Here is a 21,854-nt window from a genome sequence, read left to right as displayed (position 1 = left end):
TTACCTCAAATAAACCATCAATTGTTATATATTTCTTTAAAAAAATCTCTTTAATAATTAATATTCATGTAGAATATATTTTAAATTTTATTAATTATTAAATAATAGAATTATTAATTATCCGACGTGGAACGAAGTTGGTTCTCTCAATTTTCTATTAATTATTAGAATTATTAATTTATAGAATATTAACTATTAGAGGGTCGACTGTATTTTCTTCACTTGTGTATCTGTAATGGTTTTGTTGTTGGTTAAATAATGTTTTACTAATGGTGCGCTAATTTTTTTAGTAAATTTATTAATAATTCAATTTAACATTTTATAATTTAAAATAAAAAAAATATTAATTCGAATTTTAAGTAAACCGATAGTAGACCATTAGTAAACTATTAGTGAAATTACAGTAAACAGATGTTTAGTAAACCGTTAGTAAACTGTTAATCAACTGAAATGACTATCCACGATGTTATTCAACCCGATAAATTATAATTTTAGATTTTGCTAGTCTAAATTTTAATTGAGAATTACATGTTTGTGACTTGTTAGAGCTTTATGATATAGAGCTCTTCTATAGGATCCCATAATTTTTTATTTTTAAATGCTTAAAAATGGGTAGCTTCCTAATAGTTATTCTTTTATTTCTGTTTTATACTATTATTGCACATTTACTATTAAGCTAACAAAAGTTTCCAGAATGCTTACTAATAGGTTTTCTAATGCTTAAAACAATTTATCGAGATATTATTGTTTTACGTTTGTTAATAGGTTACTAAAAAATTTCTAAATGGTTACAAAATACTTGTACTGTTTTGGATTATTACCTTCTGTAATTTATTTATTTTAGTTTATCTATTTTTTAAGTAAACCGATAGTAAATTAAAGTAAATTTGTTTTTCAGAAAACTGATAGTAAACTAATAGAAAATTTGTTTTTTCTAATAAATCAATAATTGTGTTACATGTACAGTGGAAACATTGTATAACAAGAAATTCACCTACTTTGGCTTCACCAATAATAAACAAAGGAAAAGCTTATTCTAATGAAGTCTTTATAGTATACTTTAATATTCTGTCTTCTAAGGTACAATCCACTTGCTCCCGGTGGCCTTACACACTACATTGTAACCTGACCACATAAGATGTTAGAAAATCGCATTATATAGGAGTCATATTGTTTCTGAATTTTTATCCTTCATCAGATTCTCAAAGAAACAATTATTTATACAAATTTTTTTTGAATGAATAGCAAACCTTAGTTTAATTTAGGCCAATCAAAGTGAGCAGAACCATTAAAAAGAGCAGAAATGAGAAAATCAAGAAGAATTGTGAAAAGGACAAAATAAAATTGTAAAGAATATGAGCATAATTGTAGAAGAACAAGCAAAAATATAGTTTACTAAAGTAGAATTGACGAAAACCATGCAAAATTTCAGACACCACTAGCACTAAAACAGAATTGACGAAATCTAGAATTATAGAAAAAAATTGGAATACACAATATCAGAGAAAAATAGAGGAAAACTAAGCAGAACAGCAGAAAATAAAAATATAGAAAATCAAAGCAAAATTAACAAAAACCAAGCAAAATTAATCGTCATCGCTACAATTAGATATCCACAAAATTTGCCGCCATCATTCACCTTGTAAAATCGCAGAATCAAAATTATGTTTAAGAAAACCCTAAAAATTGAAATATAAAATGAAAGTGAATCAGATATCATGATGTAGAAATTGAAACAAAAAGCGGAAGGGAATAAGAAAATGACGGTGTAAGAAATTGATTTTGAGTGGTAGCGACATAAACAATGGCAGGTAAAGCAGAGGCAAGTGAGATTAGCATTTGCCTGGGTAAAATGTATAAACCGTTTTTTTTATAAATTAGAAGTTTATTTTTGCAATTTAAAACAGTCAAATCGTAAATTTTAATTAATTTTAGTCAAAAAGTACTCTTGAGAATATTTAGGTGTTTTATAGGTATTTGTCTAAAAATCCCATATTTATAAGCATTGCTGCCACATTAGTAGAAAAATGATGGTGATAATTGCAAATACAATACCAACAGATATAGAGTACACATTGATAGATTACATCGATGACTATAAACATTTAATTCGACTTTCATTATCAAAAATAAGTAAAACTATTAATTTAATATTTTTTTTAAAATAACAATAGTAATCTAAAAAATCTACAGATATTAAAATAACAAATTTAAAATAATTTAGGCATGATTGATATTTTTTTTTAAAAATTTCTTAAATGTTTTTTACATTTATTTGTCTTTTTAAAATTTTACAAAAAACGTTAAAAATATATGTTTAATTTTCCTTCTAAATTAAAGGATTAATAAATTTAAAATTTTAATGTCGAAAAAAATACTAAATTTTTAGTACAAGTACCTGAGATGTTATGAACGGATCCTAATTATGAGACAGATATATTTCTTGTGGGAGGCAAAATTCTGACCCAAAATTTTAAACGGCTATATACATTAATACAGTTCGAATTCGTGACCTCACTTAAATAAGGAGAACGTACCAATTTACTTGCGCCTTCAGTTTTAAAAAACCCTAAATTTAAACATGATTATAGCAACTAAAACCCTAAACATGGAAAACCCAATATTTTGTAGCAAAACACAAATCCAAAACTACTTCCAAACTACATAAACTTCACTTACCAAAATCTCCAAAATACCCTTATTATCAAAAGAATATTCTAATCCTAGTCCTATTCACACTACTCTACTACTATAAGCTAAGTTGTATTAGTATTATACTTAAGCTCACCTCTCAAAACCAGAACTAATAAACACACACAAATAACAACACACTCAAACAAAGAAAAAAAAAGTTTTGATTTTTATCAGCCACCATTATAGACCCATAAATTTCTATATACATTTCTATATATTTATTTATATATACCCGTATATACATTCATCATTTATATAAATACACTTGATTATGCGTTTTCCACAAGCCAATTATCCTTTTTTTTTTCTCTGTACACACTCACATAAACACACATAATTACTGAAACCCTAGATCTTAATGGGGTTTGGGTAAAGATTAGTGTTGAATTTGTACCCTTTTGAACAGGATTTAAGTTACATTTTAACACTGTTTCATTTGGGTTCTTAGATCTGCTTAGTTTCTATACATTTCCATTTTTAGTTGGTTTTATAAGCTTATAATTCTGTTGAATTTTGTTGTTTGGAGCTGTGGATCTGTTTTGAGTTAATACCCAGTTGTTTATTTGTCTTAAAGTTGCAATCTTTGGTGGAATTTAGTTGGGTTTAGTAGAGAATTTTGATGGGTTGATTGTGTGATTTGTAGATATATATAAAGTTGGTTTCTTTTGGTTGTTGATTAGTGATCTGGTATAATTGGTTAAAGATTTTACACTTATCTGATTATATTAGATTGTTATGCTGTATATGTGTTAGTTTTGGATTTTTAGTTACTGGGGTTATTAGAATGGCAATGCCACCTGGAAATGTGGTTGTTTCAGACAAAATTCAGTATCCTGGTGGTGGTGGTGGAGTTGGAAATGAGATCCACCAGCAGCAGCAGCACCACCAGCGCCACGGGTGGTTTCCTGTGGATGAGCGTGACGGGTTTATTTCATGGTTGAGGGGTGAGTTTGCTGCTGCCAATGCTATCATTGACTCACTATGCCACCATTTGCGCGCGGTGGGCGAACCGGGGGAATATGACCTAGTTATAGGATGTATACAGCAGAGGAGGTGTAATTGGAACCCGGTGCTGCATATGCAGCAGTATTTTTCGGTTGGAGAGGTTATCGTCGCGTTGCAGCAAGTGGCATTGAGGAAGCAGCAGCAGCAACAACAGCTTCATCAGAACCAGTACCAGCACCAGCACCAGCAACAGCAACATAGATATTATTATGATCAGCCTAAAATGGGAGGAAAGGATTTTAAGAGATCTTTTAATGCGGGGTTTAACAAAGGACAGCGAGGTGGCGGCGAGATGGTGAGGGAAGTTGTTAGTTATAATGCAGAGAGTCATAATTTGGATAGTAATTCTTCAGGGAATGTAGTGAGTGAGAAACTTGAAGAAATTAAATCAGGTAGTGATAGTGGAAAATCGGAGGATAAGAGTTTAGCAATTGCTGATGATAAGAAAGGTAACGGTTGGCTTTCATATTTTGGTTTGTGATTGATGAATACTAGATTGCTTGCTGCATGAAATAGTAGGAATATGTTTATTGTCTACTTCATTTGCCATACAAGAAGAAATTAAGTCAAATTAATGAAATCATGAATGATTCACTAGCAATCCGAACTGTTCTTTGCTTGTAAATGTCGAAAAATTGAAATTGTTATTTTCGTTGTTATGGGTGCAGATGTTGCCTCAAAACCACATGTAGATAAGATTTCAGGAAATTCAGAAGGAACCTTGTCGGGAACTTGTGAAGTTGAAGCTGATCCCGTGGATGAGCAATCTAGCTCTCAAGGTTGTACACTATCTTTTAAACTCAAGTGCTAGTGAATTTTGTCCTTAAGGTTACTAATTGTGCATGTGTGCATTTGCCAAGTTCATTTCTCTGTCTTTTAACTATATATGTTTCAGAAAATTTGTTGATTTGTTTTCATGCTTTATTTGTGCCTTCTTCTGGGGTTAGGTTCATAGGTTGGCATTTGTTTTTAGTACTGAGACATCCTGCTATTTTCTATCAGAGATTGATTTACATACCAGAGAAAATCAGAATGTCAAACAGAATCTTACAACTCCAACTCCAAGGACATTTGTTGGTGCAGAGATAGTTGATGGAAAAACAGTAACAATTCTGATTTGCATATGCTTCTTTAAAATCCCGATTGAATTCATAACTTATCTTGGATTACGGCTTCAGTTTCTCTTGCTTATTGTACTTCTAATATCTACATATCTTTTCTGCAGGTTAATGTGGTTGATGGACTGAAACTGTATGATCAATTGCTTGATGATGTGGAAGTTTCAAAGCTTGTGTCTTTGGTTAATGATTTACGAGTTGCAGGGAGAAAAGGACAATTTCAAGGCAAGTTAATATTTTGCATTTCTTTTAATCAACAGTTAGGAATTGTCTGCATTAAAGAACAATTTTATGGCATTAATGAAATTTTAGCCTGTTACTTAGAAGTAATGACCATGTAGTAAGCGACGGTACTTGATGAATGTTGGGTCATAAACTACTTAGGTAGCAATTTTTATATTTTTATAATATGTCTGAGTTATTAAAGTTAAGCTGTACAGTTTTGAACATGAGTGTTTACTTTGTTGGCAATGCCAACTCTAGAATTACTCTGTTCATGTTGATGTTAGTAGCACATACAATAACACAACCTTTTGTAATAGAGATGCAACACATGCAAGTAAGTTGTAACAATCATAGTTTTTGTGTTTCTATCATGTTTTCGCCAGTTTGATGCTTTTGTTTTTGTTGAGAATGCCAAAGACTCTTTATTTGTGGGCTGCATCTAATTGGATCAATGGTTTTGTGTGGTTGTTTGTTTTGATGTTCCATTTAAAATTGCACGAATACAGAAGTAAATGGTTTATTGTGCAAGTATGGAAGCAAATTTTGGAATTGTAAGAAAATCAACATCTGTTTACTTCCAAATAAAACTTTCTTGAACTGCATTTACATAATGATTAACCTCGCTTCTAGTGTAAACATGTTCTTCCAACCATTGCTCTACTATTGCACGTGCCAGCTATTACTGCTCTTTGTCTGTCTTATTAGAGCAACTCCCGTGGTTACGGAAAAAAGTAAATTTGTTGGCTTCTAGAAATTCAAAAACTTTTGTTGACATGTAAATATAGTTTCATGTAACATTTTGTTTTCTTCTTCCAATAAGATCAATTTTTTGTGTTTATTAAAAAAAAGATTAAATTTACTGTCATCATGATTTCTCGTATACATCTTTGTGGGTTTGATGTAAATGTCAATCGTGACTGAATCGTTGTTTGTGGAGATTCAGGTCAGACATATGTGGTGTCCAAGAGACCAATGAAGGGACATGGGAGAGAGATGATTCAATTTGGTCTGCCGATAGCCGATTCACCTGCAGAAGAAGAAAATGCTACTGGGACATCTAAAGGTATGTTACATCTTAAACAAAATTTCACTTGTTAGATATGTTTCTACAATGCTCATGATTTGTGCAATTTGTTTCTGCAATTAACATTTATATGTTGACATCTTGCTTTTTATTTATTACAGACCGGAAAATAGAACCGATACCGACATTGCTGCAAGAGGTTATTGAACGTCTAGTTGGCATGCAGATTATGACCGTGAAGCCAGACTCTTGCATAATTGACATTTATAATGAGGTCTCTGATTTTATAATTGTCTGTGTTTGTACAGATTAAAATATAAATGCTATTGAACCTTATCGTATGGTTGAAATTTCTGCAGGGTGATCACTCACAGCCTCACATGTGGCCTCCATGGTTTGGAAGGCCCATTTCTGTGCTTTCTTTGACAGAATGTAATTTGACTTTTGGTAGAGTAATTACAGCAGAACATCCTGGTGATTACGGAGGCTCTCTCAAGCTACCTCTTGCACCAGGGTAATCATTTTTGACCGCCTTACCCTTCTCTTTGCATTTTTCACCAGATTGAGATTCCCTCAAGTTGGGGTCATGTTTACGATAATGAACGGTGTAGATCGAAAAAGTACAATTTTAATCAAATTAATCTACACCATTCATTTTACAATGAACGGTGTAGATCGTGAACATGACCCCTTCAATTTCAAAATGAACTCGAGGGAATCCCAATCCTTTTTCACCACTTCCAATACTTAATTGACCTTTACCATGGGAATGTGAATTGGCAATTTTGTTTATTTTTTCATAAATTTTAATTTTTCTCGACTGTTACTAGTGATTGAAAACTTCTGTTGGTAGTCCCTGATTTAGTCTCTTATTGGGGCGATAGGTCTCTTCTCGTGCTGCAAGGAAAATCCACAGATTTTGCGAAGCATGCGATTCCCGCCATCCGGAAACAAAGGATACTTGTTACCTTCACCAAATCACAACCAAGAAGATTCGCACAAACTGACGGACAGCGATTAGCTTCAGCTGCCGCATCTCCATCTTCGCACTGGATTCCACCACCAAGTAGTAGATCACCGAATCATATTCTTCGCCATCCTGCGCCCAAGCATTATGCACCAATTCCAACAAGTGGCGTACTGCCAGCCCCATCCATTCGGTCACAAGTTCCTCAACCAAATGGCGTGCAGCCGATTTTTGTGACTGCTCCTGTGGCAGCACCAATGCCTTTCCCTGCTTCAGTTGCTATCCCACCCGCTTCAACCGGATGGCCAGCTCCTCCTCCAAGGCATCCTTCTAACCGACTCCCTGCCCCTGTCCCCGGAACGGGTGTTTTCCTTCCTCCACCTGGTTCTGGTAACACGTCGTCTCCACAGATACCAACTGGAGGTGAGATTAACTTTCATGTTGACACATCAGCCTCATTTCAAGGTAAGGAAAATGGACCGGGGAAATCCAACAACGGGACATGTGCTTCTCCAAAAGAGAATATGGATGGGAAGATTGAAAGACAGGATTGCAATGGAATTGCTAACGGAAAAGCTGCAACAAAAGACGAACAGCAACAAAGTGTTGACCCTACAGCAGTGAGCAAGTGAGCTTGATTGGTTTAGGGGGGGAGAGTATTTTGTCTGCAATTGAAAACAGAGTTCGAATCAAATGTAAAGAGCGGCAAGATTTACGACTTACTACAGTTGATACTTAGTAGGAAGAACGAAAGGGAGGGAGGAACTACTCAGTTATCTCTGCACAACCTTATTGTTCTCTATTACTCTTTTTGTTGTCTTAAAATTCAACTCTTGTTTTAGTACTTTCTGTTATCAGATTCTGTTATACAAGTAGTAGTTAAGCTCAACTGTTTATCTTGGAGTCCTCATCCTGAAAAATTATTATTCTGTCAACCAAAATCATCAACTAAATCTAAGCTTTTAATTTTTGGTAGTTGAAGCAAAAAACAAAAATTGAAGCTAAAAATAATCAGCAAATAAATATTGTACTAGCGTAAAATATTAAAAAATTTAAATTGATCCAAAATTAATAGCTAAAATTGCAGAGAAATAATAAAATTGGGATATCACTAAAATTTGGATTAAATTGTAACTACTTGTAAAGGTCGGTTTTTTTTTTTTTTTTTTTTTTACAATTAAGACAATATATCAATATCTAGAGAAGCAATTTTCTTAATCTATAGATTCTAATTAATTGATTTCTGATCATAACGATTAAAACTGATTGCTTCTCTTGGGGTCAGTCCTATCTGCCCGATACTCAAGATCAACGACGAGTCGTCTTACAGATTACATATTGCAAACACAAAGTGGGTCTCAGGAAATGGCGGAAGCCAAGAAGAAACCCCGACGTCTGATCCTTCACAATTTCCTCTCATCAGAAGAATGCAAAGAACTAGAATACATCCACAAGAGCAACAGCACAGTTGGGTACAGACCAAATGTGTTCTCCACCACACTCTCCCATCTCATAGCCACCAATTGTTCCCATTTCATCGTCCCCTTTGTTCCCATCAGAGGTTCTAACCGAACCCATCTCTTCTTTTTCATTTGGTTTGCATAAAGTTTTGATCTTTTATATTGACTTGTTTGTGGGGTTTTGTCTGTTTTTGTGATTGTAGAGAGGTTGAAAGAGAAAGTTGAGGAGTTCTTTGGGTGTGAGTTTGAGCTCTTTGTTGAATTCACTGGCTTAATCAGGTACTTTTAACTTATGTATGGATGTTAGTTATGCTGAGTTGGAGGCGGAATTTCCACGTAGGCTGCCACATTGGAAAATATATGGTGTTTCGATTTGTTAAAAAGTGAAATTTGGTGCCTGGTTTTGTTAAATTGAAGGTTCATGTTATAATTGCTAATTATGCTAATTTCGATTTGTCAAAAAAAGTAAAAATTGGTGCCTGATTTTGTCAAATTTTTAAAGTTGACGTTTAATTGGAAATTATGCTAAAATTCACGATTTAATTTGCAAAGTGTCAGCCTGTGTGGCAATTACTAAAATCTAGCGTGTTAGCATACATGGCAATTCGGCTTCCAATTCAACAATTTTACATTGGAAAACAATAAGTGAAAATTGATACCTGAATTTGCAAGTTTAAAAGTTTATGTTGTAACTACAAATTACGCTATTAGTGATTTAATTTGCAATTAACCCCTTCCCTGAATTTGTATTTTGTATGCTATAGAAACTACCACGATAACTTAAAAAAATTCTGTTTGGAAAGTTTAGAATTGATAGAATTAATTTCGATGGAAATATGATTCGGCCAGAATTTGATTATATTGAAAGTCTTTGACATTTAGCTTCTTGAGTTTTGTTGTCGATCTTGAATTCTTCATGTGATACCTTGTCGATCAGCTGGACTAAAGGAGCAAGTATTGGATGGCATAGTGATGATAATAGGCCATATCTTAAACAACGGGATTTCGCAGTATGTGTTTGTGTTTATTTCTTTGTTTTTTTGTCGATTCTAATAATGTTGATGCATTTGTTTAATGCCATTTTGGTTTGCTATCTACTTTGTGTTTTGTAACTTGGTACTTCTGTTGATGCTGTTTCTGGCTTCTCGTGGTTATTAGGCAGTTTGTTATTTGAGTAGTTTTGGCAAGGATTTCAATGGCGGACTTTTTCACTTTCAAGATGGAGAGCCATCAACTATTGTTCCCATGGCTGGGGTAAGTGTTGTTTCAGGTTATTCTTTTCCGAGCTTGCCTTGAAGAAAAAAAATATTCAAGAGCTTTTGATGTTTATATCTAGTTTACACCACATTAATGTCAATTATTTCTTTTATACAAGAAGTTGGAATAAAAACTAAACTGTTTTTTCTTTTAATGTTTTTATTAATTAGTTAACTGAAGCAATCGATGAATCTAAACTTGTTGTTGTAATATATCAGGATGTTGCATTATATACTGCTGACAGCACTAATGTCCATTCAGTTGATGAGGTAAATTTGTTATTCTGGAGTTCATATCTGCTGCAGTCATATGCCACTCTTTATATTACTCCTCAGGATCCGAGGCACTTCTTTTATTTTTCTTTATCCTATTATTTATCTCTTCATTTGGTGCCAATTTTAGTCTAGAGCTTAGGGGCTATCATAAAATTTTCTAAAGTTAAGAGGCCGATAAATGTAGATTATTTTTTTTCTAAAAAAACGTTTCTGAGCTAATATGAGGTTTTTAGAAAGTTTCGGGGGCCAAGGCTACTCGTGGCCGTCCCCTGGCTCCAAGCCTCCGACCCTGTTGCTATTTTTTCATTCTTTTTGACACTAACTTTGCTAAGTTTTCACAGATAATTGAAGGAGAAAGACTTACCCTTACACTATGGTTTAGCCGTGATAGTACCCATGATGAAGATGCTAAGCTCATTTCCCTTCTATCGGAAAAGATGATGAATAGTTCTAATGATATTCCCTGGTCAAATCTCCCTATCATGGCATCCAGCAACATGTACTGGTTTTGTCCAGAAGCAACAGCTGGTCAACGGTTAGGATTTTACATATGCTGTGCAAGATTATACGTCCTTGGATTTGACATTTATTCCCCTCAAGGAAAGAGCTCCTTTTCAGATTTTGCAGAACTACTTATGGAGTCGGTACAACTGGCATGGAGAAATAAGTTATTTGGACAGGAATTTGCCAACATACTGCACTTACTTCAGGTAATTTAATCAATACTTTTTAGTTTACCAACCAAGAATACTCAGGTAACTTTATGTTGATGAATTCTTTTCACGACGGGGAACACCTTTAGTTTAATTGTTAGCAGATTTGTTAATTATGCTGTTTCATTCTTTCTTATCGTAGTAACCTTAATTTCCCCAACTTCAGGAAATAGATAAATCAACTGTTACTTTGAGGACAAGATGAATTCGATAAACCAGTTCAATTCATCTTGTAAATTGTGCTTATTGTATCAATTGTAGATAGCTCAAGTTGTTCTTTCAAAGTGGCATGGGTCAAGTTCTCTACTATGGATGTCTGGTGTTCTTATTTTTTGCCTGTGAATACAAGTTTGTACCATGATAAACCATTCCTGAGATGTAAATTACAGTAACGAGGACTATGTTTCACTATCACGTATGAAATTTCATGCTGATCTGCATTACTGCTTTTGTATATTTATTTTGTTGGCTATAGTTCCAAGCTCTATAGTAGACTAGCTAAGTTCTTTTAATTTTTATTGAAATGAGAACTTGGAATTTACTCTGACAATTCATTTTCAATGAAATAGGTGGTGCAATTCTACTGCTGGAAACACTTGGAATTGCTAAATTCTAACCATAAAGTAAAAATGTGCAAAGTTATAGAGATATCACAGTCAAAACAGGAGAATATAGATGCCATGAAGTCTCTTATTCTGAAGGATCATCAACTGGCAAATACAGTCTTAAGCTGTGGCAACAACGACCATCAACATTCCTTTGACTGGGCAATATTTTCTGCTGCAGTTGCTGCATGGGAGGACTACACTTACAAATTGCATAAAAAGTTAGTGATGAGCTTACCATATTGGAAAATGCAGGGAATTATATACGACGTTGAACTTGAAGGTTCCTGACACGATTTTTGAGTGATATATCAAGCACATGTTTGCCTCTTCAGCTGCAGCATTGGCTGATTTTGTTGGTTGGTACTTTTTCTGATTTTTTTTATACGTTGTCTTTTATTTGTGAATCTTAAATTGCTCTGGACTGGTTATATTTTAATCCAAATTCAAATAACATGCCAAAATTATCCTTTTTATATATTATATGGGAATCTGAAAAGAGGTAATAAAACTGCTACATATAAAGGTTGAAACTTGAAACACAAAAGCAATTTATGTTCTTCTCTATCGCAGATTGATATGAGCAGCTTGAACAAGATACCTCGCATCCATAAAAAAGGTTTGCCTTTTGACAATGGCTTAACAGAAAGAAAAAGGTAAATTAGTAGAAAAAGATAAATTTAAAATCTTTATTTATACTGCAAACCAGCTCGGAAGTTTTAAATTTTTGCATACTGTACATTGTTTCAATAGATTTCGGTTCATTTTCAAATCTATCCTGTATTTTTAACTATCGAGGGTGTCTCTAACTGTACAAGCTGCTCTCGTTTGTGAGGACAGAGGGGGAGCCTTTATTTATGCAGTCTTCCCCTATTTATCTTTTTTACTGTCTGCTATGTTAGAAGCAATCTAACCATGGAAATAAGGCTTGACCTCTGTGCTTGAAAATTAGATATAATATTTCACCTACTAGCTACAGTTAATTCTCGTGTTTTTACATAGCGGAATGACTCTTTTTGTTGATGTTCAATTGATGCAAATTATTGCCGAAGATATCATAGAACTCAAATTGGGCATTTGTGTCGGTCATTTCTACTGTCATAAAACCTTGGCCATCGTAGTAAAATTTCAATTCATCTGTATTCATTTTCTTTATATCACCTCTCCAAGCCTTTGACCCGCCTCCACTCGTTAGATAATGCACTCTGCTGCAACAGATAAATTAGAACGTATTTTAGTGTGTTGAACATAGATATTTCTTTTAAGAATTACGTTTTTAATCCACAGATTGTACCCATCTCTGCTGCTGATATGTCCTATGCTGTGGTCGTGCCCATTGATGTAAGCATCAACGTTATGAAACTGCAAGACGATCATTTGGTAAATCCTCAATTGCCTTAAATGCTCTTATAGTAGACAAATGTCATATTTACGGTAATATCGATTGACTACTAATGTTTAGTTCACCTTTAACAGTGGAGCTAGGTGCTTTATCAGCTCCTTTGTGTTCCCGTGATGTCCTGCGCTGAAGATAGGATGGTGACCGACGACAAATTTCCATTTTGCAGTGGAACCTCTTAGTGCTGAAGCCAAATCCTATTCCAAAGTAGAAATCAAATCCATCATTTCCTTTAGTGACATATGTTTCGAAATATTTAGTTATATGTGCACTTTTTTTGAACTGATTTCTTGCATATAAATCATCTTTGCCATATGAAATTGAAAAGATTTGCATTGTTTACCCTTAACAGACTTTCAAGGTACTTGACTCTCGGAGCCACACCGTCCCAGTAATAGACATGTTCTGGATTTATGAAGTAATCGTTTATAAATGGCGATGTATCAACGAAGAAGAATTCCACAATTTCTACAGAGGAGAAATTATATTTATATCATATGGAGTACCGAGTACGTATCAAATTTATAAATTTATGCCTTGAATATTTTTCATACGAAGTAAGATTAGATTACCTCCTGCATTGACTACAAATGACCTCAAGCAAAGCCATCTGCTATCTTTTTTTGTAAGAAGGGGATCCAACTGAGCTGTTGCATTACCCCTGTAATCATGGTTACCCATAACTGCACATTACCAAAATGATTCAGTAAGAAAACTTATGTTGCACGGAAACCAAACTATTGAAACGGGAAATGCTCAAATGGGAAACGACAAAACAATGTTTTTTACAAGAATATGTTATAAATATAAGGTCTCAGAGTTTCGGAAGCGTTTTGGGGAATGGAAATAAAACGCCAAAATGTAAAACTCGATATGTTTTCGTGCAGTATCAAGAATTAGGGCAACTGCACGGCTTACCGCTGTACCATTGCTTCTGCAAGCTTGGAGCAGTGTAGATTTTGGTAAATGATTCAGAAAATGCTGGATCGTCCACTCCTTTCAAGCCATTGTCATAAAAATTATCCCCTGTAGAGATTACAAAGTCTATATTTTTCTGCTCTCCGATTAATCCCATCTGCAAATTTTATTAATCCGCATCAAAACTATGATTAAATTGTAAATGCAGGAACGAAATGCTGTCGAACAAAGAAAAGAAAACAAGGAAATTCAAGAACCTGTTGAGCAACTTGAGATTGATTATAAAATCCTCTTCTTCCCCAGTCACCAACAACCAGGAAACTGAGGGAGCCATCTGGTTTTAACGGGTGATTGAAACGTTGAAGCTTCGCTAATGATGAAACGAAAAAGAAACTTGCAAAAATGGCAGCTAAAACACGAGGTTCGTGTCTGGTCTTGCTTGAAATAGAAGGCATGTTACAAAAAATGGTGAATAAGATTTGGAAGAATGGGGGAAATAGTTCTTTTTGGTGAACAGAATATTTTTTTAATTAATTTGTCTGGTTTTATTTTTTGTAATAGATCTGAAGGAATGGTGTAAGTATACTAACCTATTATAGATTAATGGTAGAAAATTAAATTTGGAGGCAAATTAATTGATGGCTAGAGTTCGGTTGCTATAACTTGAAACTTGCAAGAGTACTAAATTTAATGCTTATTTGGATTTTCTTTTTAAAGCTTTTGCATGTCTAACGTTTAGTTATATTTGGCAAATAAACATGTCTTAGGGTTGAATGCGTTATGATAGTTACAAAATTTCAAATTAAAAAAAAAAGCAAATTACTTTAAGGTCCCTAAGATATATCATAATTAACAATTTAGTACCTCTTATTTTAAAAGTCTATTTAATTGCGTTGACTATTAGACCCATCCGTTAATTTCGACATTTACTTTCAAACGATTTGGTACCCCACCTTTAATTTTGTTAACTATTAGACCCCTCCGTTAATTGGATATTGATCGAATTAATTTTTAGTTTAGTTTGGTTTTTAAGTTAACTCGGTTTGGTTAATGGTTAATTTTAATTTTTAAATTTTAATTTTTTTTTGGATAATTTAACTCAGTTTGATTCTTATTCTGAAATTTTTAAATGGGAAAAGGTGCAAAAAATATCCTAATATATAGCTCGCGTCTCATGTTGTTACCTCAATGTATTTTGACCCTAACGTCTTGAAAAGGTATAAAAAAATGACATTCCGTTAACATTTTCGTTTAATGTCGTACACATTTTTGTTTGACACCGTTCATTTTTGTGCTTTTTTTATACATTTTCACAACGTTAGGGTCATACGTGAGATCTGAAATACATGAGGTCCCGACGAGAGACACGAGATATACATGGAGGTTATTTTTGCATATTTCCCCTTTTTAAATTAACAAAACATATTAAATTAGCCGAATTAAATTTAAAATACAATATCATTTTTGTAATTTGTTGCATGACTTAAATATCAATTTGCCTCCTATATTTGTAATGGAAAACTAACACATTTTTTTACTTTTACAATTTTTAATAGTTAATGATAATAACACTATGTTATTCGGTTGCCAAAATATAAGTAACAATTTTCCCTTTAAATCTTTTCATTACGATCAATTGACACTATAATTAACTTTTTTTTTGTTAACAAGCCCCTGCAGCTTGTCAAGGTCTATCAATTAGACGAAATTAATATTATAAGGAGCTTCACTGATAGAAAAAAGTTTAATTTAGTCCCTCAACTTATTTTTAGTATAAATTGATATAAAATTATATAAAAATAAAAAGTTATAATAATTAGTCAATATTTTTTTCAAATATCTATAAATAAATAGTTCTTAAAAAGAAGCATAATATTTTCAAAAATAATTACATTCTAGTATTGAATTTTTGTAATTTTCATTTAATATTGAAATTATTTAAAATTAGTAACTGTTATTATTTTAAAATAAAATGAATATTTTTAAAGTAATTTTGCATAATCGCGTGAATGCATTTTTAGTTGTTGTATTTAAAATAAATTTTTATTTTTGTAAATAATTTTTTGATTTAACAAATAGAAATGCGTTGGTATGACTCTTTTTATATGAACATTTTGTCATTATCCTAATCTATTTGGAGTTCCTATTATTACGTGTAGTTAATGATAAAAGATTAAAATTTTATAATGTTTTTCAAATAAAAAATTAGTACTTGATAAATAATTTATAATTCTTTATAATTGAGAAAGAAAAATATTGTGAAAAAGTATTTTTATTTTAAAAGTTGTGTTAGATGAAAATAATACAATTTTACTTTATATATATTAAATTTCATATGATAAATTTTAAATTTATTATATTTAAAAAAAATATTAGTCTAATTTTTAAAATATAAAAAATTGACTATTTAGTTCACCACAATAAACTTTGATCCAAATTGACTTTTTTTCTTTATCTGTTTAACATATAGAGTTTGTTTTGGAACTACTTGAATAGAATATGTTTTGTACCCAATTTTTTTTTTTAGATGAATACCCAAATTTATTATAAAAATTGAATTCATTATATAAAAAGTTGAGATTTTTTTAATAATTTATCATTTAAAATAGTTAAAACCAGTTAGATTAGGTTCGTGCGCTTTCAAACCTGACCATGAACATATATAATAAAAGTATTTACTCCATCACAAACTGATAGGTAATTTGGGACGGACATAATATTAAAATTTATACTTTATTCAGATAAAATAAATCAAATTATAAAAAATACATGTTTATCTTTATTTAATGTAGTATTATTTTTTTCCTTAATTATTTTTAAAGCATTTATGTAACTAATGAGAGAGATATATATATAACAATTGATAGTTTAAGTAATAATAACAATCTATAATTTAAGATTAAATAATTTAAAATAATGACTATCAATGGATAATAGTCGCATAAAAAAAGAGAGGTACCATAGGGTTCCACTTTTTTTTCTTTTCAAAGTAATACCACTTAACTAAATTAATTACAATGCTAAAACAAAAATAGAAAAAACCCAACACCTAAAATACTTCCCAATGGAGTAAAATGTGCACTACACAATGGAGAAGAGGGGCTTAGTGGTGCTCCATTTGTGCAAACCCTTGCCAAAAGCATCATAAAACACAACATGAGCTTCAGTTTGAGTGATTTGGAGAGACATGAAACCTTGTCCATCATAATAGAATTTCATTTCCATTGGATTCCACCATGCTACATCCCCTTTCCATGCCTTTGATCCTCCTCCACTTGTCAAAAATTGCAATGGACTGCACATATATATTTTTAATTAGTTCGAGTTAGACCTGATCGTTAGTCTGGATATTCGCTCGTCTGCTCAAATCCGACCTGCTTGGTCCGGATCTGCATACCTATTTTTGCACTAATTTGGATACAATTCTAAATCCGTTTTACTATAGTTGGCTAATTTTCAAAAAGTCGAAAAAATTGACTTTTTGACACTATTAAAACTGTCAAAAAAATATCAGCTCGAATCCACGTAAATTTTCTTTTCAGCACTATAATAAAAAGAACTTAGTGTATTTTATTGTTACCTGTTCCCACTGCTTATGTGCTCCAAACAATGGTCATGCCCATTTATGTAAAGATCAACATTATTTTCCTGAAGAAAAAAATAAAATAAAATTTTCAATTTCATTATATTAATATTATTACCTTTTTGTTTTTTATTTTGAAAAAATGGATTAAATTAATTACCAGAAGGATGGGGAGGACCAGAGAGTTTAGCTCTTCGGTGCTTCCATGATGTCCAGCACTTCTAATTGTATGGTGACCCACTACAATTTTCCATTTTGCTGTCGATTTTTTTAACCCCGAATCCAAATCCTAAAAATAATGACCATTTAATTGATTTATTTAACGCTGATTAATTATAAATTCTGAGTAATTAAGCATATATTTTTTTGAATTTAATTAAGCATATTAATTATGAAACGGATAATTACTTTTAGAATATTAGAAAGGTAAGTTTGACGATCAGGTAATAAGCCTCTCCAATCATAGTTATGCTCGTCGTCTAAATATTTATCCACAAAAGGAGTTGTGTCTATGAAGAAAAATTCAGCTATTTCTGCAACAAATAAAAGAATTATATTAATTAATTAGTATTTTAATTAATTGAATTTTAATTTATAAATATTTAAAATATAATTATAGACGCTGATTTAAAATGCAGAACGAGCAATCGTTTCTGATCATCGATCACTTGTTATTTTTTTTGTATATCATCCTGTTTTTTTTTTACTCTCCAGTCTATTTTCAGTTATCGCCTTATCTATCATTTTTTTTCTTTTCTCGTTATTTTTTTTAATTTCACTACTAAAATATATTAAAAAAAAGAAAAGAGAGAATAATCCTTACTAGTGTCAACAATGAAAGATCTCAGACAAAGCCATTTGTTGTCCATATCTCTCAGAACGGGACTAAGTTGTGCATCAACATCACCTCTATAGTCATGGTTACCTAAAACTGAAATATAAAAAAAGAATCTGTAAGAGAATAATAATAATAATTTTTGTTTAAATTTCATTAAATCTTTTAACTTCAATTATTTTATTCCAAAAAATTAGCAATAATTTTAACTTTAACTAATAATTTAACTGTAATTTAATGTTTTCACTGATAACTTAATAAAAAAAAGATATATTTTTTGAAAAATAGTTTTAGTCATGTATCTTTTATAAATTATTTATTTTAAACTATTATAACATATACCAATTAAATAATTATAAAATTGTGATTAATTATTATCAAGATTTTTTAATTTAAATTAAAAAAATTAAAAAAGAATCAATTTTGAGTTTTGAATTTGGGTACCATCTTTTTTCTAAAATATGAAATAATATAACTTACCACTGTACCATTGGTTTTGCATACTGGGAGCAGTGTAGATTTTTGTGAAAGATTCAACAAATGCAGGATCATCCACACCGTTCAATCCGTTATCATAAAAATTATCTCCAGTTGATATTATAAAATCAATGTCCAATTCCTCTCCAATTTTCCCCATCTGTGTGACAATCACATTTTCAAGATGTCACATATTGATCAATATAATCAATATATATATATATATATATATATATATATATCATAGTTTAACATTAATCATCAAAACCATTATTAAAAAATTGCTTTATTTATATTATTCACTATTCCTTTAATTAATGTGAATCAAAGAGCATAATCAGGTCAATATCTTCTAGTGGGGTTTGTAGTTATGAGTGTAACCAACTATATAATAATTCCAATTTTTTTATATTTTCTTAGGATCCAATAATTCATTTTTAAAATATTAAATTGACGAGCAAAATCTAATAAAATAGGAAAAATATATATAATTCCACCAATAACTAAAAAACACAAAAAGATCAATTGATTTAATTACAATCTTATTTTAATTGGTATGGACACCTCAGCAAGCATTATTATGTTTAAAAATGATGAACGTATGATGCATGAATCCAAAAATTTATAAAGGAATTATCTTTATTGTCAGAAGCTGATTGGTCGATAACAACAGAAATCTGAGTTGGGTTTCTTTTTGTTTTTAGTTTTTTGAGTGAATATTTAAATCTAGACATAATTAATTAGTTTATCCTATAGTCAATTATTTGGGTATTATTTCTTTTATTATATACCTCTACTAAAGCAGCTTTCAATTTGGAATTTAGAATCTAAATAGAATTATGCCATGCATGTGTGTGTGTATATCAATAAAACACCAAAATAATAATTATACAAAAATGAATAATAACAAGGGTGATTTACAAAAATACCTCAAAAACTATAAATATTTGTCAAAACTACCTCAAAAACTGAAAATTTATTAACGTACCTAAAAAATTTAAAAATTTATTTTTTTACTCTGCAGTTTATTTTTTTACTCCGCAGTTGCAAACAGTTTCAAAAAACACAATTTAAAACTGTTTTACAAAACGTTTCAAATACAGTTTCTAATAGAGTTCCAAAGACAGTTTCTAATTGGGTTTCAAACGGTTTATAACTGTTTTTTAAAAAATAAGTTGAAACTATTTTACAAAACGTTTCATATACAGTTTCTAATAGTTTCAAACGGTTTCAGAAAATAAAATAAAATTTGAAACATTTATAAACTGTTTCAAGTATGGTTTTTAATTGGGTTTCAAACGGTTTATAACCGTTTCTTAAAAAATAATTTGAAACCGTTTTAAAAAACAGTTTCAATTACAATTTCAAAATGTTTCAAATTTTTTTTAAAGTAGACATCTTTGAAACCGTTTATAATACAGTTTCAAACAGTTTAAAAAAATGGAGTATTTTTACAAATTTTTTCAGAGTAAAAAAATAAATTTCGGAGTAAAAAAATAAATTTTCAAAAAAAGAAGGTAAAAATATAATTTTTCAAAAAACGGAGTATTTTTGCAAATATTTTTTAAAAAGGAGTATTTTGTGCAAATTCCTCTAATAACAAAGAAAAATAGACCATGTAAAATTAACTTGATGTGGTGTGATTCTATTGGTGGTTGTCCCTATTACATCATTGGCTATAGCATTACCTGTTACTTTAATTATATCAATGCTTTTCTATAACTGAAAGTTAGATAAAATTTCTTTTGAATTTTCACTTAGAAAAGTCATCATTTTGCTTCATTTTATGATCATAGAAAAAGTCATTTTATCAATTTTTACAATTTTTCTATCAAAAAGTATTGTTGTGCATAATTATATTATATTTTAATAAGCGTTCAACAACAAACTGCCACAATCCTCCTCAATTATCAAAAAAATCTCATTTAAAAAAAGTCGCAAATACAAATATTAAAATAAAGTGCATGTTATTATATTTAGTAAAATAATTATAATTTAAAAATATTACTAGCGTGATGCTGATATGCCGTTGATTTTTTTTTGTATTTATAGTTTTATCATCAACTTTGTTACAAGTGTTTAAACCAATATTTTTTAATAGAGAAATTATAAACAAATGAAAAAGATTTTTTATTATATTATTTAAAAGTTAAATTTTATAATTATAAATTAAAATAAAAAAATTTGGGCAAAAATAGAGAGAACGACAATATATGAAGCTGCAAGGAAGCTTCCTATAGATGACAATATTTATTAGTTGTACCAATAATTTTAGGTTTTTTTAACCTCTTTGGGATGGAGAACTATCAGTTTTTGAAACAAAAATAATGATAATTGCCACATAATTAAGCCACAAGAAACACGTAAACTGTTTTGAGAGAAAAATAAATATCATACTGTAGCATTAAATAATATAAATAATAACCAAATGAAAGAATTGAATTTTGTTGATTTTTCATATATATATAATTAGAGTAATGCTATATATTAACTTCTGTAATATATTTTTAAATTGTCAAATTAGTTACAATAAAATTAATATTCATGAATCTCATATATGAAAAGGGTCCATTTTGTAATATTTTACTAACACATGCATAATATTAATAAATTTTAAAAAAGTAAAAAAAAGTTTAAAATGTGAGACCTGATGAGCAACTTGAGATTGGTTAAAAAAGCCTCTTCTTCCCCAGTCACCAACCACCAAAAGGCTAAGAGACCCATCGGCTTTGGCTGCATGGTCGAACCGTTGAAGCTCTGCTGTACACAGAACGATGACGTTTAAGCATAAGATTATTATACAGCTTGAAACCATGAGTTTAGCCATGATGATGGCTATGCAAAGAAGAAGAAGAAGAATTTGAGAGAAAATGGAGTAAGAATTGAATTTTTGGTTGGAGTAAGCTTTTTTTTATAATAAGGTTTCGTGGTTAAATAAGGCAAGAAAGCTCAGAAAAGTAAGTATATCGGAAGTGGGGGTCAAAATGACGAGGCTAATAAGTGTTCATTTAAATTGAACCGAACCGAATAAAATCGGTGTTTTTTAAAAGTCGAGTCGAATTTGATTTGTTAATTTTTTTAAATATGTCGAATTGAATCATTCGGTTAGTTTTTCGTCTATTCACTCTCTACGTACTAGTTGCAGAGTCATTCTCGCACCAAGGTTGATCAGAAAGTCAATTTTTCTTTTTTAAAATTTCAATTTTGGATTTCGTCTTGCTTGGTACAAAAAAATTATCGTTTATAATTTTTTGTTTTATAGTTCGCACCCTCCGATAAAAATTTATGGCTACACCATT

The 21,854-nt window shown here is 31.0% G+C and overlaps 4 protein-coding genes across 11 annotated transcripts; 2 read left to right on the top strand and 2 right to left on the bottom strand.

The window, feature by feature from the left end:
- Window positions 1-2,792: 2,792 nt before the first annotated feature.
- LOC126680691 (RNA demethylase ALKBH10B) lies at window positions 2,793-7,922 on the top strand. Its single transcript, XM_050375856.1, has 8 exons — window positions 2,793-4,148; window positions 4,368-4,478; window positions 4,702-4,802; window positions 4,925-5,042; window positions 5,986-6,105; window positions 6,228-6,340; window positions 6,426-6,580; window positions 6,951-7,922. The coding sequence occupies exons 1-8, from the start codon at window positions 3,479-3,481 to the stop codon at window positions 7,663-7,665; spliced, it is 2,103 nt and encodes a 700-aa protein (XP_050231813.1). The 5' UTR covers window positions 2,793-3,478; the 3' UTR covers window positions 7,666-7,922.
- A 322-nt stretch (window positions 7,923-8,244) lies between these two features.
- Window positions 8,245-14,291, top strand: LOC126682381 (uncharacterized). 7 transcript variants are annotated; one of them, XM_056105805.1, is made up of 12 exons: window positions 8,245-8,594; window positions 8,697-8,772; window positions 9,431-9,503; window positions 9,652-9,747; window positions 9,969-10,019; window positions 10,367-10,735; window positions 11,308-11,702; window positions 11,917-11,962; window positions 12,631-12,723; window positions 12,820-12,949; window positions 13,095-13,251; window positions 13,869-14,291. In XM_056105805.1, exons 1-7 carry the CDS (start codon window positions 8,399-8,401, stop codon window positions 11,632-11,634), a joined length of 1,188 nt encoding a protein of 395 aa, XP_055961780.1. In that variant the 5' UTR covers window positions 8,245-8,398; the 3' UTR covers window positions 11,635-11,702; window positions 11,917-11,962; window positions 12,631-12,723; window positions 12,820-12,949; window positions 13,095-13,251; window positions 13,869-14,291. The 7 variants fall into 7 exon arrangements, with proteins under 7 accessions (XP_055961780.1, XP_050233988.1, XP_050233989.1 ...); XM_050378031.2 differs by having other exon boundaries at window positions 11,917-11,999; XM_050378032.2 differs by having other exon boundaries at window positions 11,917-11,999; window positions 12,806-12,949.
- LOC126682382 (purple acid phosphatase 3-like) lies at window positions 12,005-14,115 on the bottom strand. Of its 2 annotated transcripts, none has more exons than XM_050378036.1 (7): window positions 13,918-14,115; window positions 13,661-13,817; window positions 13,315-13,425; window positions 13,086-13,210; window positions 12,811-12,939; window positions 12,638-12,705; window positions 12,005-12,551 (listed from the first exon to the last, which is right to left on the bottom strand). In XM_050378036.1, the coding sequence occupies exons 1-7, from the start codon at window positions 14,113-14,115 to the stop codon at window positions 12,338-12,340; spliced, it is 1,002 nt and encodes a 333-aa protein (XP_050233993.1). In that variant the 3' UTR covers window positions 12,005-12,337. The 2 variants fall into 2 exon arrangements, with proteins under 2 accessions (XP_050233993.1, XP_050233994.1); XM_050378037.1 differs by having other exon boundaries at window positions 12,005-12,548.
- A 2,236-nt stretch (window positions 14,292-16,527) lies between the features above and the next one.
- On the bottom strand, window positions 16,528-21,473 carry LOC126683469 (purple acid phosphatase 3-like). The gene is made up of 7 exons (XM_050379377.2): window positions 21,203-21,473; window positions 18,559-18,715; window positions 18,067-18,174; window positions 17,652-17,776; window positions 17,404-17,532; window positions 17,241-17,308; window positions 16,528-16,955 (listed from the first exon to the last, which is right to left on the bottom strand). The coding sequence occupies exons 1-7, from the start codon at window positions 21,380-21,382 to the stop codon at window positions 16,742-16,744; spliced, it is 981 nt and encodes a 326-aa protein (XP_050235334.1). The 5' UTR covers window positions 21,383-21,473; the 3' UTR covers window positions 16,528-16,741.
- Between the last annotated feature and the right edge of the window lie 381 nt (window positions 21,474-21,854).

Source organism: Mercurialis annua, linkage group LG5, assembly GCF_937616625.2.
Source record: "Mercurialis annua linkage group LG5, ddMerAnnu1.2, whole genome shotgun sequence".
NCBI lineage: Eukaryota > Viridiplantae > Streptophyta > Magnoliopsida > Malpighiales > Euphorbiaceae > Mercurialis > Mercurialis annua.
Note: the sequence above shows the minus strand (reverse complement) of the source record. Positions and strands in the feature narration are given on the sequence as shown.

What these genes read in the sequence shown, in the direction of transcription:
- LOC126680691 (XM_050375856.1), top strand. Translation starts at nt 3,479, where the DNA reads ATGGCAATGCCACCTGGAAATGTGGTTGTTTCAGACAAAATTCAGTAT. An exon ending in AGATAGTTGATGGAAAAACA is followed by an intron (nt 4,803 to 4,924) that starts GTAACAATTCTG and finishes TCTTTTCTGCAG; the next exon opens with GTTAATGTGGTTGATGGACT. An exon ending in TGCTACTGGGACATCTAAAG is followed by an intron (nt 6,106 to 6,227) that starts GTATGTTACATC and finishes TATTTATTACAG; the next exon opens with ACCGGAAAATAGAACCGATA.
- LOC126682381 (XM_050378034.2), top strand. Translation starts at nt 8,399, where the DNA reads ATGGCGGAAGCCAAGAAGAAACCCCGACGTCTGATCCTTCACAATTTC. An exon ending in TTAAACAACGGGATTTCGCA is followed by an intron (nt 9,504 to 9,651) that starts GTATGTGTTTGT and finishes CGTGGTTATTAG; the next exon opens with GCAGTTTGTTATTTGAGTAG. An exon ending in ACATACTGCACTTACTTCAG is followed by an intron (nt 10,736 to 11,307) that starts GTAATTTAATCA and finishes TCAATGAAATAG; the next exon opens with GTGGTGCAATTCTACTGCTG.
- LOC126682382 (XM_050378036.1), bottom strand. Translation starts at nt 14,115, where the DNA reads ATGCCTTCTATTTCAAGCAAGACCAGACACGAACCTCGTGTTTTAGCT. An exon ending in ATTTGTAGTCAATGCAGGAG is followed by an intron (nt 13,211 to 13,314) that starts GTAATCTAATCT and finishes TCTCCTCTGTAG; the next exon opens with AAATTGTGGAATTCTTCTTC. An exon ending in ACCTTGAAAGTCTGTTAAGG is followed by an intron (nt 12,940 to 13,085) that starts GTAAACAATGCA and finishes ACTTTGGAATAG; the next exon opens with GATTTGGCTTCAGCACTAAG.
- LOC126683469 (XM_050379377.2), bottom strand. Translation starts at nt 21,382, where the DNA reads ATGGCTAAACTCATGGTTTCAAGCTGTATAATAATCTTATGCTTAAAC. An exon ending in ACCTTTCTAATATTCTAAAA is followed by an intron (nt 17,533 to 17,651) that starts GTAATTATCCGT and finishes CATTATTTTTAG; the next exon opens with GATTTGGATTCGGGGTTAAA. An exon ending in TGGTCCTCCCCATCCTTCTG is followed by an intron (nt 17,309 to 17,403) that starts GTAATTAATTTA and finishes TTTTTTCTTCAG; the next exon opens with GAAAATAATGTTGATCTTTA.